At 43.6% G+C, this 13105-nt stretch overlaps 2 protein-coding genes across 6 annotated transcripts in view; one reads left to right on the top strand and one right to left on the bottom strand.

The window, feature by feature from the left end:
* Positions 1-13105, top strand: part of LOC109408153 (coiled-coil domain-containing protein 170) — a 110047-nt gene that overhangs the window by 12178 nt on the left and 84764 nt on the right. For all 5 annotated transcript variants that reach the window (XM_062848105.1, XM_062848106.1, XM_029873577.2 and 2 more), the window contains exons 3-4: positions 1215-1956; positions 2016-2197. In XM_062848105.1, the coding sequence (XP_062704089.1) occupies positions 1215-1956; positions 2016-2197 (924 nt within the window). The remainder of the gene's footprint in view (positions 1-1214; positions 1957-2015; positions 2198-13105) is intronic.
* Positions 2271-3309, bottom strand: LOC134288784 (zinc finger protein 184-like). The gene has a single exon (XM_062854659.1). The coding sequence runs from the start codon at positions 3307-3309 to the stop codon at positions 2530-2532; it is 780 nt and encodes a 259-aa protein (XP_062710643.1). The 3' UTR covers positions 2271-2529.

Here is a 13105-nt window from a genome sequence, read left to right as displayed (position 1 = left end):
GTGAGTCCTTGTATCACCAGTACTTAACAGTCCTTAGTAGGTTATTACGCAATTAGATAGGCAAAGCATGTTTGTTTTCCTTACATCAAGTGTAGATTCGGCGAGGACAATCCGAGTCTTTAACTATCCGTAAGGCAAATTTGGAGTCGCCATCTTCGATTTTAGACCGCCATCTTAGATATGTATTCTGTTTACCATTTTTGGACTCCGGACATCTTCCTCATATCAAATATGCCCATACTTGATATGCATGGTTTTAGGGCATAAAACTCCATTAAAAAGATACCATCTTGAATTTGCAGCCGCCATCTTGAATATTAGGCTGCCATCTTGAATTTTTGGTCTCCAGTATTGATTTCCGTACAAAATTCGTCAATTAAACTAAAGGTTACCAAAATTGCCACAGAGTTTGATAGGGCTTAGGACTTGCTTTATATACTATCAGAGCTGATCCAGATCACTAAAATGGCCATAACTCAGGAACGCCTTGACCGATCCAGACCATTTATAATAGCAAACAATGGGAATAGAACGTGCTAACAATGCCAATGGTAAGTTCCCTAAAAGTGAGTGACCTTTTTAGTACACCGACATCGTCTCAATTCGTCGAACTAAAGTGATTGGTATATGTGACTTGACCCTCCCGAGCCTTCTATCGAATATTCGTTTTTGAGTGAATATACAGGCTTTCAGTACACTTTGGTACTCCAGAAAGGCAAAAAGTGAACACCCTGGGCTACAATCTTTATTGTTTACCATTTGCCCCACTTTACGGTGTAGATCCAACAGCTGCATACATCCTTTTAGACGTATTTTGTGGATGCCGGAGGAGCCTATTGATCATCCAAAACTAACCATCCTTTCCCATTCCCCAGCAGTCGCAAGGACGTGGCCAGGACAGTACTCGACCATTGGAGGATTGAGTCAGTCTTGTCTAAGAGTCAGAGATTAGTCCCAAATCTTTGTGCTTTGGTTCAGACGGGAAGGAGGCAACCCTCATAACAGCGGTCTAGGACTGTACCACCTACGAATTTGTGCGACTCGCTTAATGCTAATGCTAATGCCGGAGGAGCCTATTGATCAAGTGCACTTGATCCTTTCCATGGAAAGAATAGTCTGAGATATTTCTCCTATTCTGTATAAACGCGTTCTGTATTAACTCTGGCTTTTAAATTATTCACCAACACCTAACATTTGTCTTCTCCTCATTCCAGCCGGACCCATCATGCAACGACCACCTGGCTCACTCGATCGACCTGGCCACAACCTTGCGCAGCGAGCTGGCCGCATCCACCTACAAACGAGACCGCCTGATGGCCGAGCTGTCCGATGCCAAAAGTAACCTTTGCGCGAAGGAAAACGAATGCGAAGCCCTGCGAGCGCAGAGTGCCCGTCAAACGTCCCTCATCAGCTCGCTGCAGCAGCGCTTAGCTGCATCCGAAACGCGTGAAAAGACCCTACACTCCCGAAGCGAAAGCGTAGTCGGCACCTTGAACCGCGATAAGAAACATCTGGAGGACAAAATCAAGGAACTGTGCGCCAAAGCCCGACGGTTGGAATGCGATTTGGCAGCGGAAGAAGGGCACCGGGATCAGGCCAGAGCTCACCTGCAGGACCTGGTGCGGAGGTTGTGTCTTGTGCTGGGGATCGACGTTTGCGACGGGACACACCTCACTCCGGAATGTGTTCTGAACAAGGCTGGCGAAACGGTGGCCGAGCTGCAGCGACTCCGGGCAAAGCTGGCCGGTACGTGTGAGCATCTAAATAGCACCGAGGCGGAGTTGATTACCACAAAGACGGCAGCTTCGGCCGATAAGACGCGGCTGCAGACGCAGATCGAGGGATTGCAGTCGCTGGCGCAGGGTTTGGAAACGCGCTGTCGGCAAGCGGAGCGGGACCTTCAGGCGACTCGTGACCGGCTGGCGGAAAGTGAAGTCAATGGGGATAAGCTGAGAGGTAAGGCGGGGAGATCATGCTTCCGAAGAAATCCGTATTGAGTTTGGATCTTGTTTTAGAGGAGCTGCGAGGCTTTGAGTCCCGTTGTTGTCGACTGCAGAACAGTTGCGATCGGCTGCAAACTGAGCGACTGCAGTTTCTGAGGACGATAGCAACCATCATCGGGATCAATGAACCGTGTGAGAACAACATTCGGGATAAAGTCAGAGAGATTACCAATCACAACCAATCGCTGCATGATGTGAGTACTAAAACATACTGTTATGAGGTAAGACCTCTTCAGCGCTGAACGGTTGCGAGTTCGGTGAGCGCAAGCGCAGCCATCGCAACAAACTTTACGCGAAACTGAATTTCGACAAGTGGTAGCTTTGTAATCATCAAATTTATCATTTTAAACGCTGTAGCACCTGTGGCGTTCCATATATTGATAGACAAATGCAGATATCCAAAGTAGACGAAAACTCATGTATGCAACTAGAAAGGACCCTCGAAAGAATAACAAGTGAAATTCATGCTACAAGATCATCAAGTTTATTATTATTTACACAAAATACATGCTTCAAAACCAGCCCGTTACATCTCCAGCTTAACTTTAGGCTTCTTCACGGTTCCGTTTGCATGGCTCCACTTGTGTTCCGTTAAATGGTCGGCCCGGTCAAACGCCTTCCCACAAATGTCGCACCGATGTGGACTGACGCCGTGATGAAGCCCCATATGTCGCCGGAGATCCGATTCTCGGATGAACTGCTTCGGGCACTCGCTGCACTTACAGGGCTTGTCCTTCATCAGATGTCGCTGCCGATGCTGATCCATGCTGTTGAAGTCCCGATAGCGCTTGCCGCAGATATCGCATCTGTGTGGTGTTGGCCCGGAGTGGATCTTCACGTTGTGCTGGGTAAGGCCTCCTTTGGACTTGAAGGCCTTTCCACACTGCTCGCAGTTCCATTGGCTGGTGAAACGCATCAGCTTTGTGGTCGGAGGTTTTTGCACTGGCTGCGACGGTAGGTTGAGCTCGTCGGCGTAGCCCAAAAACTTTACTCCAACTTTCAAGTCGGTGTTTTCCACGTTCCACATCTGCATTGGTTGATCAGTAAGTGCTGGCAGCAAATGCTCCTGGGTTGGGATGTGCGGCTTCGAATCTCCCCATAACTCGGGGAAATAACCGAAGCCTTGCGGTTCTTCGCATTGCTTGAGAGTTGATGTCAGCTCCTCTGATGATAGGTTTTCTAGCGGCAGTGTCGCTTTAAGCTCGGATAGAACGGCAGCTTCGATGGCGGAAGGAATTTCTTCGACGGTGTTTAAGGGACGGAAAACGTCACCCCAGTCGAAACCCATATTGTAGTCGAAATCCATTGTGTAGTATGAAGTAAATATTAGTACTCGACTTCTAAAAACTCACTTGAATATCGAATGAGCATCCCACAGGGGTTTATAAAGTCATCTAGATAAATCTAGGTTAAAATTATCTAGGTAAATTTTATTGACAATGTTAGTAGAAAACCCTACCAGCGACCGATTTGCCAGTATTCCATACCTAATGTGGCACCATACCTAATGTGGCAATAGGTAGAAACATTGAGAAATATTGAATGGTTTAAACAGTTCGCATCGTTGTGCTGTGCAGACGTGATCTCGATGTGAAGGAAGTTTACTACCTAAGACAATGCAACAGTACTTCTCACGACACCAACAATAGCTCTTTTCAGCGTTAATTTTGTAGCTACTGATTCCTTTTCGATCCTTGCCTGGACCCGTACCTTTGAGCCGTTTGCGGGGTTCCGTTCGCTTGGCAACCATCTTGGACCTTTTTTCTGTCCTTTTCATCCGACATTGAACAATTGTCGAAATGGTATGCAGTTGAATGCCAATACTTAGGTTTAAAGTGATCTTGTTCAATCGTCGCCGGTCTACTGTTAAATTTGAGTACAGCTTTCGTCGATCAGGGATATTGATGTGATCCTCGATTCTAAACTCCGCTTGTTGCCTTAACTACGGCCAAAGCGCAATACTCGAAGACGTTGATGCACTTAAGTTGACTGTATTGTGCGTTAGTTCGTAGTATATTGGAGTATGGAGTGCAAGTTCGAGTTCCGTAGCATACGGTCTATGTTGAACGCTTCGAGAGAGTCAGAAGCGTTTCATCAGATATCAGGTATCAGGTATCAGAAGGCCGGCTCCAGAGGCACGTTATCCTCCATTTGGGACATTTGTGCCATCGCCAAAATAACAGCCTATTTCATCATCTACCTGAGGGAAAAGGAAGGAAAAAGGATTTGGATGGGGATAGGGACAGGTAGGGAAATAGGAAAATACCCTGGAAGAGGGTACTAACGCACAAGCGTACCACAATGGGTTCAAACAGCGCCCTGAAAAGGGCACTGTAATAACGCATAAAGCGAAAGAGAGCCTATAGCTCTTTACCACAGCGGGTTAAGAACAACAGAATATCCTGAAGATTCAGGTTTCTGAAGTCAGTTTCACTTAATAAGTGTTTACCGAATACTCGGAAACGCAGTTGCGCGAAAACTGGACAGTTACATATCAAATGATACGAAGTACCATAATCGGATTCACAGCTATCACAGGCAAATGAATCAGTTTGCTGAATATTCGCCATGTGATAGCTGAGTCGGCAGTGGCCAGTCAATGCTTTGACCAGCATGCTGCAATTCTGCTTAGACAGATTAGTTAGATACTTCGCCACCCGTAGAGATGGCTCAGCACTATACAATTTGGTTTGACGACATGACTCCAAACTATTCCAATATTGTCTGTGTTGAGTGACAGCCCAGGTGTGAATCTGAAGCTTAATCCAACACTTCGATATCGGAATAGCTGGCTCAGGGCCAATGAAGTCATGTGATGCTCCAGAGCGAGCTAACTCATCAGCCAATTCATTTCCAGCGATGGAAGAATGACCAGGTACCCATAGAAGGTGAACAGTGTTTGCTGAATTCAGCTCCTCGATTTGAGTTCGACAAGCGATAACTATCTTCGACCTGGAGTTGGCCGAAGCAAGTGCTTTAATAGCAGCCTGGCTATCTGAACAGAAGTATATTACTTTGCCCATTACGTGCTGCTGAAGTGCTGATTGCACTCCGCACATAAGAGCAAAGATTTCGGCCTGAAAAACGGTACAGTGTCTACCAAGTGAATAAGACTGATACAGCCTTAGCTCACGAGAATAAACACCAGCACCTGCTCGACCTTCGAGAAGGGAGCCATCAGTGTAACATACGATGCCGTCTGAAATACTTCTTTCCAGATAACCAGATGTCCACTCTTCCCGGGAAGGGAATTTCGTGGAAAATGTCCTATATGGAAAATTACAAGCAATTGTAAGATCACTTGGAGCAAGGACAATTTTGTCCCAATTCACCAAAAGTGGAAACAACGAGGTGTGTGTTGAACTGCGGTTCACAGGAGTTTCCTCTAGTAGACCGAGTACCCGTAACCGGTAAGTGCAAGAAAGGGCTTCTTGTTTGAGATGAATGTGTAGTGGGGCAACGTCAAAGAGAACTTCTAGCGCTGCCGTAGGAGTTGAAGAGAACGCTCCAGACATCGCCATTAAGCACATCCTTTGGAGATGGCCTAATTTTGATTGGACCGTTCTCACTTCACCCTTTTGCCACCACACCACACATCCATAAGCCAATATTGGCCGAACCACAGTTGTGTAAATCCATTTGATATACTTGGGTTTTAGACCCCAAGTTGTACCAAAAGTACGCCGGCATTGCCCGAAGGCCATACAAGCTTTCTTGATTCTGAACTCAATGTGAGGTGTCCAGGAAAGCTTGGAATCAAGAATGACTCCAACGTACTTTACCTGTTCAGTCACATCGATTTCAGAATCAAAGAGACGCAAAGGTCGAACGCCATTACGGTTTCGCCTTTCCGTGAAGAGAACAATAGATGTTTTACTCGGATTAACCGAAAGGCCATATTGGCGACACCAACCCTCAACTACCTGAAGGGCGTTTTGCATCAGGTCGAAAAGGGTGCTGATGCACATACCAACTAACAATGTTAGGTAGTCGTCGGCAAAACCATAAGTAGGAAAACCGCTATTATTGAGTTGCCTCAATAGCGTATCTGCTACGAGATTCCACAAAAGCGGTGATAAGACTCCCCCTTGGGGGCATCCACAAACACTCAATTTCCTAATCCCTGCTAGACGCAATGTCGAGAAGAGATATCGGTTTTTGAGCATTTGGTGAATCCAATTGGAAATCATTGGAGATATACCATGACTCCGTGCGGCTTCCAATATGGCATCGAAAGGCACGTTGTCAAAGGCACCCTCGATATCTAAGAAAACACCCAAACAAGATTGCTTTTGAGCGAATGCTTTCTCGATATCGTAAACAAGCTTGTGTAAAAGAGTCACAGTGGACTTACCAGATTGGTAGGCATGTTGGTTCACATGAAGAGGCACGTTGGCCAGATGAACATCACGGATATGATGATCCACAATGCGTTCTAAGCATTTCAGAAGAAATGAGGTCAAACTGATAGGTCTGAAACTCTTTGCTTCTTCATACGACGCACGACCCACTTTCGGAATAAACTTTACAGTAATATCCCTCCAGGATTTGGGAATATACCCTGTAGCAAAACTGCAAACAAGTAGTTTTTTCAAAACATGTTTGAAATAATCAAATCCCTTCTGAAGCAAAATAGGATAAATCCCATCTGCCCCAGGAGATTTGAAAGGAGCAAAGCTATTAAGAGCCCACTCAATCGATTCTATAGTTACAATACTCCGAGCCGAAGCTAAAGAATCATAACTACAAGAAAAGACATCAGGATCATCCGAAGATGTAATATCCACACATCCAGGGAAGTGTGTGCTGAATAAGCATTCCAGAACTTCCTCATCAGAGGAAGTCAGATCGCCATTTGGCAGACGAAGTTCGTTCACCCGGAAATCCTTAGATTTCGCAAGGATTTTGTTTAACCGACTGACTTCACTCAAGCTGGAAACATTTGTACAAAGGTTTTTCCAGCCGGATCGTTCAGCAGACCGGAGAGCTTTCCTGTAGGCCTTGCGAGCCGACCTGAAAGCCTCCGAACCAGCCGAACGTCGTCTGTTCCAACTCTTTCTACATTGTTTCCTGAGTTTCGCCAGATCAGAGTTCCACCAAGGGGTTCCTCTTGTGATCTTCACAGACCGTAGAGGGCATGCTTCTTCAAAAGCTTCCACGATGAAGGTCGTTGTAGTATCAACGGCATCATCTAAATCACTTGGAGTGTCAATGGAAGGTGAATATCCATGAAATTTGGCTGCAACCAAATCAGTATAAAGATCCCAGTTTGTTGACCGAGGATTCCTGAAACGCAATGTTTGCGAAGTAACATTTAAATGTTCAAAAAAGATATAGCGATGGTCAGATAAAGATTCTTCATCTGACACATGCCAATTGGTCAGCTCGTGACTAATTCTGCTAGAGCGAAGCGTTATATCTAACACTTCCTCTCTAGCAGATACCATGAAGGTTGGGCGGTTGCCTATGTTAAGTAATGCAAGATCTGTACTACTTAAGTACTCCATCAAACTGGAGCCTCTCAAGTTAATGTCTGAGCTGCCCCAGATGATATGGTGAGCATCAGCATCACTGCCAACAATTAGCGGAAGGCCTTTTGAAGTGCAGTATGCGATGACTTGTTTGAAAGCATCCGTAGGGGATGGTTCATCATGTGGTAAATACACAGAACAATAGACGTATTTCCTGTTGAGGTTTCCAACAGATACATCAATTGTGATAGCACATACATCTCTGGTGGTTAGATGAGTGTAGCAACTATTGCGTTGTTGACAAGCACACAGGCTCGAGGCATGACACGCGAGTTTGCCATTTCATGTTTACTGAAAGTGGCAAACACCGGGTTCACAAGGTTTCCTAGATAGAAATTTCCCTTACGAAAGTAAGGTTCTTGTACCAAGGCCACTTGGGCTGTACCATTTTGCATAAGTCTGCAAAGATTGATCGTTGCTGTTCTTTTATGCTGAAGATTGATCTGAGCTATCCTAACCGTAGCCACTACCCAAACTAGGTAAGATTAAACTCTTCGCAACAGCAGCACAACAAAGAACAGCAACAATAAAACCAAATCGGTATCGATTGGAAAACGCCAAAGGCGAGGATACACAGAATACACTGTGTAAATCGCATAATGCGAAACCATATAGGTGAAAATTTAAACTAATTAACAACATCTTCATAATCCCGCCCTTATTTAGCCTGTGAGACTAAAGAAGGGCAGCTGATTGTCTCGGAGAAACACAAGGTCCACTGCACCATTGCTCCGGTTAGCGCAGTAAGGGCTACAAACTGTGGAGGGCGCCCTGGTACTCCACAGGCTCCGTTAGCGGTTAGGTTTTTATTAGACCCCCCTAGCCATTCATTCCTAGGCACGGTAAGCATAAAGCCGCATCACACCATGAATTAGGGGTCACCTGTTGGTGGATTCTTACCACCGGAACAGGCGGTCCGTAGTGTTATTCTTAGCCAATTGAGACAATCGCTACCGACTACACAGCTATCTAGGCTGATCGAGAAAAGAAGTTAATATTGATGATCAACTTCATACGGACTCGAACAGCTTCGATGGCGGAAGGAATTTTTTCGACGGTGTCTAAGGGACGGAAAACGTCACCCCAGTCGAAACCCATATTGTAGTCGAAATCCATTGTGTAGTATGAAGTAAATATTAGTACTCGACTTCTAAAAACTCACTTGAATATCGAATGAGCATCCCACAGGGGTTTATATAGTCATCTAGATAAATCTAGGTTAAAATTATCTAGGTAAATTTTATTGACAATGTTAGTAGAAAACCCTACCAGCGACCGATTTGCCAGTATTCCATACCTAATGTGGCACCATACCTAATGTGGCAATAGGTAGAAACATTGAGAAATATTGAATGGTTTAAACAGTTCGCATCGTTGTGCTGTGCAGACGTGATCTCGATGTGAAGGAAGTTTACTACCTAAGACAATGCAACAGTACTTCTCACGACACCAACAATAGCTCTTTTCAGCGTTAATTTTGTAGCTACTGATTCCTTTTCGATCCTTGTCTGGACCCGTACCTTTGAGCCGTTTGCGGGGTTCCGTTCGCTTGGCAATTATCTTGGACCTTATTTCTGTCCATTTCATCCGACATTGAACAATTGTCGAAATGGTATGCAGTTGAGAGATCTTGTTCAATCGTCGCCGGTCTACTGTTAAATTTGAGTACAGCTTTCGTCGATCAGGGATATTGATGTGATCCTCGATTCTAAACTCCGCTTGTTGCATTAACTACGGCCAAAGCGCAATACTCGAAGACATTGATGCACTTAAGTTGACTGTATTGTGCGTTAGTTCGTAGTATATTGGAGTATGGAGTGCAAGTTCGAGTTCCGTAGCATACGGTCTATGTTGAACGCTTCGAGAGAGTCAGAAGCGTTTCATCAGATATGCTCTTCGAAGTCTGCCGTGGAATGATTCTACTAACCTGCCCCCTTATAACCAACGATGAGCGCTAGTCTTAAGCCAATCGTCGAACATTGCTTCAAAGACTGTTTTCGACGTGCTCACCGGCAAAATTGACTGCAGCTGTCTTATCGGGAACCTACGATTTCACGTTTCAGCGCACCGGCTTCCCAATCCAAGATTGATATGGGTTCCCGATGTGCGTAGTTCGAGTATCAGGAACTCGAGTACCTTTGAATCTTGCAGAAGGTTACGGCAAGGTGGTGGTCTTTCCTGCTTGCTGTTCAACATTGCTTTAGAGGGTATAATAAGGAGAGCGGCGAAAAACACGAGTGGAACGATTCTTATGAAGTCCGTTCAACTGCTTGGTTTCGGCGAATCGGATTAGTTATTAATGTGTCGAAGACAAAGTACATGATGGCAAAGGGCTCCAGGGAGGAATCATCGCGCCCGCCTCCCCGAATTTATATCGACGGTGATGAAATCGAGGCGGTTGAAGAATTCGTGTACTTGGGCTCACTGGTGACCGCCGACAACGACACCAGCAGAGAAATTCAGAGGCGCATTGTGGCAGGGAATCGCGCTTACTTTGGACTCCGCAGGACTCTACGATCGAATAAAGTTTACCGTAACACGAAGTTAACTGTAGGGTAATTGTTCCCATCGTTAAGGTTTTTTTTTTTTTTTTTTTTTTTCTGTTCGGATGAGCCACTGCGACCAGTATTTAGATCTTTTGTGGCAATACCCGTATCCTTAGTATTTAGTGCATGTCGTACTACTCCATTGTCATTGAGAGGCAATGAAGCATCGATTTCTGTACAGATCTTGTTTTGTTTCCTCAGAGGTTCGAGAAATCGAATGTGATGAAAAAGTACCGTTTTCACAGGGAAATAAATCCCAGCGAAAGTGCGCCCTTAATCACACATAATCGATTCTATTTGTGAGAAAAACAAAACGGTAAAACTGATATTTGTCCATGCATCGGAACTCTAGCTTCATCCGTGTCTTGCTCCTAGTTTAGTCCCAGGACAACATTGAAAAAACCCGGGGCTTTAGGCTAGTTGCAAAACGCTGTCAAATCAGAGAATGTGTTCGGTAATAAGAATTCACGTGAGTCCTTTGTATCACCAGTATTTATCAGTCCTTAGTAGGTTATTACGCGATTAGATACGCAAAGCATGTTTGTTTTCCTTACATCAAGTGTAGTCTCGGCGAGGACAAACCGAGTCTTTAACTATCCGTAAGGCAGAATAAATGCAATTTTAGAAACTGTCACTAGTAACAAGGGCTTTGTATCATGAATCCTTATTACCAAAACGCATTACCCTAGCTTAACAAACTGGATGTCACCAGGGTTCAGTGTGGTAGATCTTGCTCCGTAACGCAACCCAAAAGGGAGATCTACCCACGTTACGGGCTCCGTTAAAGATCGAGCATGTTTTAAACCCCCTCAACCATTCATCCCTCAGCACGGGTCGCCTGACACCTTGGATTGGGGTTCCCTGTTTGGTGGACTTTTACCCCCGGAACAGGGGGTCCGTAGCGCTATTCTAAGCCGGCAACTACACGGGCAATCGTTAAGGTAGTACCTTATGTTGCGGTAATGGCAATTAAGCACTTTATCGACTGAAATGATACCAAAAAGATATTTTTAATTGATGTATTGTGCTTAAATTATGAGATTGCACCATTTGTTTGCCTAAGATTTGCCCAAAAACCGATTAAAAAAAATATTTTCCTAAATGTGTTTGCTGCTGTGTTCCTAATGTTGCGGTATTCCATATGATTTCAATGGAATACCGCAACATTAGGAACAAATACCGCAACATTAGGAACACAATGTTTTTTTAAATAAAAACGAATACAATGCTCATAACAACCTCAAAATGGCAATATTTCGTTATTTTCTCGTAAATAAAGGATAGATTTTATTATTTTCAACTTAATCAATGTAAAGAGTTTGCTTGGGGCGATACTTTAAGCATGAACCCATTGCTTAACTCCTCCATGATCGAATCAATTACCCTATCTGCAAAACCATGATTAGACCGGTAGTCCTCTATGGGAACAAAGCATGGACCTGTGCAGACGACTAACGCGCCCTTGGAGTTCTCGAACGGAAGGTGCTGCGCACCATCTACGGCGGAGTGCAAATGGAAGACAGGACTTGGAGAAGGCGAAAGAACCACGAGCTGCATGAACCGCGAAAATCTGGAGGCTACCCGACTAAAATAGTTCTCTATAGTCATCCGACCGGTACAAGAAGGCGTGGTGCGTAGCGAGCTGGAGGGTGATTTGCAAACCCTTCGGAGAGTGCGGAACTGGACACACAGCCATGTACCGAGTAGAATGGAGACGACTTCTATGTGCAGCAGAGGACACTCCGGCCTTGATTGATTGCTTGATTTATCTTTATTTAAGAGACTTTCAGCCCTTGGCTGGTTCGTCTCTCCACTCCGGCCTTAGTCTGACCGGTAAGTAAGTGTCTCAGGAGGTTATTTCTCAAGAATATTATTTAGCTCACTTTAACGAAAGCTTCCTGAATAATTCAAAACATTTGGAAAAGGCGAAGCTTATGTTTCATGTCTAAGTGACATTCAAAACATTTTCATAAGCCTGGGGAAAATTTCCAGAATCCTACTCAATGCCATAAGTGTCAGGACTGGGTAAATGGAACGCAACATTGCCACATGGGTGCTGAACGCATGATTTGTTTTTTTTTTTCACGACAAGGATAAATGTCCGGTGAAGATTCCAGAATATTTAAATGTTCAAATTGTGGCGGCAACCATAACGTTTGCATTAAAAAATAGACTTTTTTCGAAGTGTGCCAGAAAAATGTACAAGCAAAATGTAAACAAGTTCTTTATTGTTCAATCACTTAACCTAATTTACAGAGCGATTCCAAGCAACAGCATCAAAATTAAGGAAAATTTTTAATTCATGATTTTCTATTGAACTGAAACTTTGCACAGTTTTTCAGTTCCATCTAAATCGCCATTTTTCGATATCAAATTTTTATTTAGAGCCACGACTAACTTTTCAAAAGGGTGTATGTGAAAATGGTTCAAAAATATTCAAAAATATGCACAGCAAAAACGGATTGTTCGATTGTTATGAATTTTTCAGCAAAGTTAGATAGCTAAATGGTGATTTCTAAGAAAATATACACTGTGAAAAAAATCTATTTTATCATTGAAAAACATCATTTTTGTCACAAAAACTCAAATATCTCAAAACCCTATCTTTTTACCAACTTGAATTTTTTAGGGAAAACGGTCCATTGTATTAGCAATCTACCATAAAAATTTGGTGATGGTAAACTAATAAACAAAAAAGTTATAACATTTCAAAAATTTCACAATTTTTACATTTAGTAAAAAAAATTTTTCTGTGTAAATTATTTCGGCCGGGAATCGCGATTTGATGCTGATTTTATTGTTCAGCAAAGTTAGATAACTAAATGGCGCTTCCTAAGAAAATATACACTGTGAAAAAAATCTTTTTTAACATTAAAAAATATCATTTTTGTCACAAAAACTCAAATATCTCAAAACCCTATCTTTTTACCAACGTAATTTTTTAGAGAAAACGGTCCATTGTATTAGCAATCTACCATGAAAATAAACAAAAAAGTTATGACAATTCAAACATTTCACAATTTTC

The sequence above is a fragment of the Aedes albopictus genome, chromosome 2, assembly GCF_035046485.1.
Source record: "Aedes albopictus strain Foshan chromosome 2, AalbF5, whole genome shotgun sequence".
Lineage (NCBI taxonomy): Eukaryota > Metazoa > Arthropoda > Insecta > Diptera > Culicidae > Aedes > Aedes albopictus.
The sequence above is the reverse complement of the archived record's forward strand: the minus strand, read 5'-3'. Positions and strand labels throughout refer to the sequence as shown.

Bases quoted from the DNA above. Each gene is read 5' to 3' on its own strand.
- LOC134288784 (XM_062854659.1), bottom strand. From the start codon at position 3,309: ATGGATTTCGACTACAATATGGGTTTCGACTGGGGTGACGTTTTCCGT.